This window comes from Arachis ipaensis, chromosome B10 (genome assembly GCF_000816755.2).
Source record: "Arachis ipaensis cultivar K30076 chromosome B10, Araip1.1, whole genome shotgun sequence".
Classification (NCBI taxonomy): domain Eukaryota; kingdom Viridiplantae; phylum Streptophyta; class Magnoliopsida; order Fabales; family Fabaceae; genus Arachis; species Arachis ipaensis.
This window is the reverse complement of record NC_029794.2, coordinates 107,384,218-107,389,270: the sequence shown is the minus strand read 5'-3', so window position 1 is coordinate 107,389,270 and position 5,053 is coordinate 107,384,218. Positions and strand designations below refer to the sequence as shown.

General features: G+C 41.7%; 1 protein-coding gene across 1 annotated transcript; it reads left to right on the top strand.

Moving 5' to 3' along the window:
- On the top strand, positions 2,570-3,667 carry LOC107620973. Its single transcript, XM_016323041.1, has 2 exons — positions 2,570-2,910; positions 3,079-3,667. The coding sequence occupies exons 1-2, from the start codon at positions 2,570-2,572 to the stop codon at positions 3,665-3,667; spliced, it is 930 nt and encodes a 309-aa protein (XP_016178527.1).

Genomic DNA, 5,053 nt, shown 5'->3' with positions numbered 1-5,053 from the left:
GTGAGTTAAATACTCTCAGTTTATATATTTGTTTTGAATTGTTACATTCTTTAGAAATTTAAATTTGATTTGAGCATTACTTGTTGGCTTGGAACTATACTTACAACGGAATTTATTTTGTGAAAAATTTTAAGCCAACGTTTTTGCTCTTTCAAAATGCAAGAAACAAAAGAAAAGAAAGAGGAAGAAAATGAGACGTGAAATTTGAAAAGAGGGTGAAAGGGAAGTGGAAAACTGTGAGTGAGAAATGATGAGAAAAGTGAGATGGGAAGATAGAAAGGGAAGAAAAGAAATGAGGGAAGGGAAGAAAGAAGAAAGAAGTAAGAAAGTAGAAGAGGAGAGAGAATAAACAGGGCAGCACGCCCTTTATTTGAATACGGGATGGTACGCGTACGCGTCAGTCATGCATACATGTGAGAGGGAGAAAAAGCGGGTGACACGTACGCGTTAGGCACGCGTACGCGTGGGAGGTAGGGAGGAGAAGGTAACGCGTAAGCGTTGGTCACGCGTGCGCTTGCAGACTTTTCGTGCCCAACGCACGATACCTGCATGGTTCCATCACAACTCTCTGGATTTTGAACCATGCAGCTGCAGTAGCAATGCGACCCGTACGCGTCGCTCACACACGCGTGGGCTAGGAAAAACTCCAAGAATTTGGTATTATTGTGAAAAGTTAGGGAATGGAGGCTTATGTTTCTGGTGTACCGAGGATGGGTTTGGTGGAGTAAGAATGAAGAATGGTATATGAATTGATAAATTGACGAACTAATGAGTTCGGAATGGAAATGTTGAATTGACAGTGGTTGAGATGAGTCAAGGACTTGGAATAAAATGATGGATCCATGCTATACTGAAAAATGTTTTTCTGAAAACCACTGTATTACTGTTTTATATTGAGATTGTTGAGACGCTATGCTCCCGGCAGGGACGGCGGTTGGATCCCTCCTGTCGAGGTAGTGACGGCGGCGTAAGGGCGGTGGTTCGTCCCGCTTGCGTTGAGATGTGAGGTCTATGGCAAGAGTATCCCGCTCGCATCCCTTCGGATCAATAGAGTGTGCAGGCACAAAATCCTGGATGGTGTTCCGAGCACCATATCTCGGGGGTTCCCAATGATGATTCCGAAGGGCGACATCTCCATGGAGATGTGTCGGGTTGGCAGTTGAACCGACAATGTGATATCACAGCCAGTAGGACAGGCATTCATCATATGCATCTTCTATTTATTTGTATGCTTTGCCGACTTGTAATTGTTTGTCTATTTGTATAACATGTCTAATTGCCTACTTGAATTACTTGATATATATGCCTATACTTGTGTTTTACTTGTATTGAACTTAATTGTGCTTTCTACTGGGATTGAGGAGGCTTGGAAGGCAGTGGCGATGGGATCGCATGGAGGATATGTTGGTGAAGGCTGTGGGACAGCGGAGAGTTGTTAGTTAGAAAATCCTTTAAGTTAGATTACCCTTTTATATTGTTATGGATCAAGTTATGCTTTATTGTTTTAGAAATGATTTGAGTTGAATCTTGTGATGGGTATAAAGTTCTAGGATTGCCTCTGGCATCCCGGGGTCTTATATCTTACATCACTGGGCACTGTTACCATACTGAGAACCTCTGGTTCTCATACCATATTTCTGTTGTATTTTTTAGATGCAGGTCGCAACCCACCTCGGTGAGTTACTTCGATGGTGACTGAGCGGAGGATCTGGACATGTTTTGGAGTCTTTTTGCTTATTTTGTATTTATCTCTCATCTTTTGTATTTTACTTTTTGCCTAGAGGCTTATTTTGAGAGAAAAACTTGTATAAGCTGTTTTTAACTTCCAAACTTCTGTATGGTCTGTATATGACTAGCCGGTTTAAACTTCGCGAGCCGTGGCTAGATTTCTTATACTATTATACTCTTATCTTTTGTTATATTATATCTATATCTTGTCCTTTAAGTTAGTAGCATCGTGAGTATGTTTTGCGCTTTTCAAATCCTGTTTTTGAGCTATATCCTTCATCGGGCTTCTAGATTATATTATTTCTTCTATATATTATATGTATGAGCTTAGAACTGTCGTAACCTTTGATTAACCTTTGCTTTACGACGCGAGGTAAGGCTTAGGGCTTTGACTTATATTCTTCATCGGGCTTCTAGAATATATATTATTTCCTTCTATATATATAAATATGTATAAGCCTTAGAACTGTCGTAACCCATGACTAACCTTTTCCTTACGGCTAGAAGTAAGGCTTAAGGTAATTAGGGTGTTACATTTAGTGTTATTAGAGCAGTTCGTCCTTGTGAACCTGAGGGATGGACCGATTGTGCTTCATTGCATACTCTGTCTGTCTTTTCTTTGATGCTATTAGGTTATCTATTTGATATATGCATAGCATGCTTGTTTGTGAGTGCCTTTTTGGAATAATTGAAGCACTAGGCTTTTGATATTGAGACTGATCACCCTGATATCGATTGTTTGATGTAGATAGGAACCCTAATGGCCAGTCGCGGATGAGGTCATACACGTTCACGAGCTGAGAGTAAAAATGCATAACCGGCCGATAACCATGCCGAATTCATGGCGGCAATGGCGAATCTTGCGAACACCATGGAAGCTAATGCTATTGTGACTCTGCAAGCTGTGCAGAGGTTAGGCCAACCGGCTGGGAGCAGAAATGGAAATGACGAAGGAAATGCGAATGATAATGTTGAAGGGAATGAAGATAACTTGGGAGGTGTTCCGATGACCTTGGTGACTTTTCTCAAGGTTCATCCACCAAGTTTTAGAGGATCAACCAACCCCACAGAGGCGGAAAATTGGTTTCAAGCCATGGAGCATGCTTTACAATCACAGCATGTTCCAAACAACCAATATGTAGAATTTTCTGCCTACCAGCTTCTAGGAGAGGCCCAACATTGGTGGCAAGGAGAATGCCGCTTGCTACAGCTTCAGAAAGTCGATGTTCCTTGGGATGTATTCCAGACGGCCTTCTACAAGAAGTACTTTCTTGAGTCTGCAAGGGAAGCGAATGAGATGGAACTTATGCAGCTGAAGTAAGGTTCTTTGTTAGTGGCTGATTATACTAGCCGATTCAAGGAGTTCTGTAGGTTCTCTAGGGTGTGTCAGGGTGCCCCAGAGACCTACGAAAGCTGGAAATGCATTAAGTACCAAAGGGATTTAAAGGACAAAATCATGACTGCTGTGGCTCCTATGGAGATTCATATTTTCTCCGATTTGGTGAACAAGGCTAGAGTTGTGGAAGAATATGCAAAGACAGTAGCTTCGTCCAAAGACACTCATGGAGGAAACACTAGTAAGGGACGTGGCAAGTACTTTCAGCCGAGGGGGAAGAATTTCAAGAGAGGAGGACATGCGCCTCAAGGACAAGGAGGCTTCAGAAAGAACACTCATGATCAGTTTCAGCGTGGCAAAGGGAGAGGAAATCAGAGTAAGACTTCTCTGGATTTAACTTGTGTGTGTTGTGGGCATTTTCATCCATATGACTCTTGTAAGATTGGTTTAGGTGGTTGCTTCAACTGTTGTTTGCCTGGTCACATTGCGAGGGATTGCACTCGAGGGAAGAACCCGAATGCAGGTCAGAGTCAGCACCAATGGCGAGTATTTTCTGTGAATGCCAAGGATGCTGCTAAGGCGGATCCGTTGATGAGAGGTTGATGAGCGAATAATTTATACGCTTTTTGGCACTGTTTTTAGTATATTTTAGTTAGTTTTTATTATATTTTTATTAGTTTTTATTTAAAATTTACTTTTCTAAAATTTACTATGAGTTTGTGTGTTTTTCTGTGATTTTAGGTATTTTCTGGCTGAAATTGAGGGACCTGAGCAAAAATCTGATTCAGAGGCTGAAAAAGGACTGCAGATGCTGTTGGATTCTGACCTCCCTGCACTCGAAGTGAATTTTCTGGAGCTACAGAAGACCAATTGGCGCGCTTTCAATTGTGTTGGAAAGTAGATATCCTGGGATTTCCAGAAATATATAATAGTCCATACTTTGCCCAAGATTTGATGGCCCAATCCGGCGTTCCAAGTCAGCTTAAGAATTCTGGCGTTTAACGCCAGAACTGGCATAAAAGCTGGAGTAAAACGCCCAAACTGGCACAAAAGCTGGCGTTTAACTCCAAGAAAAGTCTCTACACATGAAAGCTTCAATTCTCAGCCCAAGCACACACGAAGTCGGCCCCGGAAGTGGATTTTTACACTAAACACCCTAGCTTACTCATTTTCTGTAACCCTAGGTCACTAGTTTACTATAAAAACTACTTTTAGTGATTCATCCTATACCTCATGACATTCTACATGTTTCATATTGTATCTTCTACGGCATGAGTCTCTAAACCCCATTGTTGGGGGTGAGGAGCTCTGTTGTTCTTCATGAATTAATACAATTACTACTGTTTTCCATTCTATCACGCTTGCTTCTATTCTAAGATATTCATTCGCACTTCAACCAGATGAATGTGATGATCCGTGACACTCATCATCATTCTCACCTATGAACGCGTGCCTGACAACCACCTCCGTTCTACCTTAGATTGAATGCATATCTCTTAGCCTCATGATTCTGATCAGAGTCTTCGTGGTATAAGCTAGAATTATTGGCGGCCATTCTTGAGATCCAGAACGTCTAAACCTTGTCTGTGGTATTCTGAGTAGGATATGGGAAGGGATGACTATGACGAGCTTCAAACTCGCGAGTGTTGGGCGTAGTGACAGATGCAAAAGGATCAATGGATCCTATTCCGACATGATCGAGAACCGACAGATGATTAGCCGTGCGGTGACAGCGCATTTGGAACATTTTCACCGAGAGGACGGGAAGTAGCCATTGACAACGGTGATGCCCAACTTAAAGCTTGCTATGGAAGGAGCCTCGCGTGCATGAAGAAGAAGATAGTAGGAAAGTAGAGATTCAGAAGACAAAGCATCTCCAAAGCCTCAACCTGTTCTTCATTACTGCATAACAAGTATTTATTTCATGTTCTTTTACTTTTTACAATTAAATCTGAGAATTGTTAATATCCTAACTAAGAGTTACAAGAT

Coding starts and splice junctions, on each gene's coding strand:
- LOC107620973 (XM_016323041.1), top strand. CDS start 2,570: ATGGCGGCAATGGCGAATCTTGCGAACACCATGGAAGCTAATGCTATT. Junction 2,911..3,078: donor CTAGGAGAGGCCCAACATTG/GTGGCAAGGAGA, acceptor TGATTATACTAG/CCGATTCAAGGAGTTCTGTA.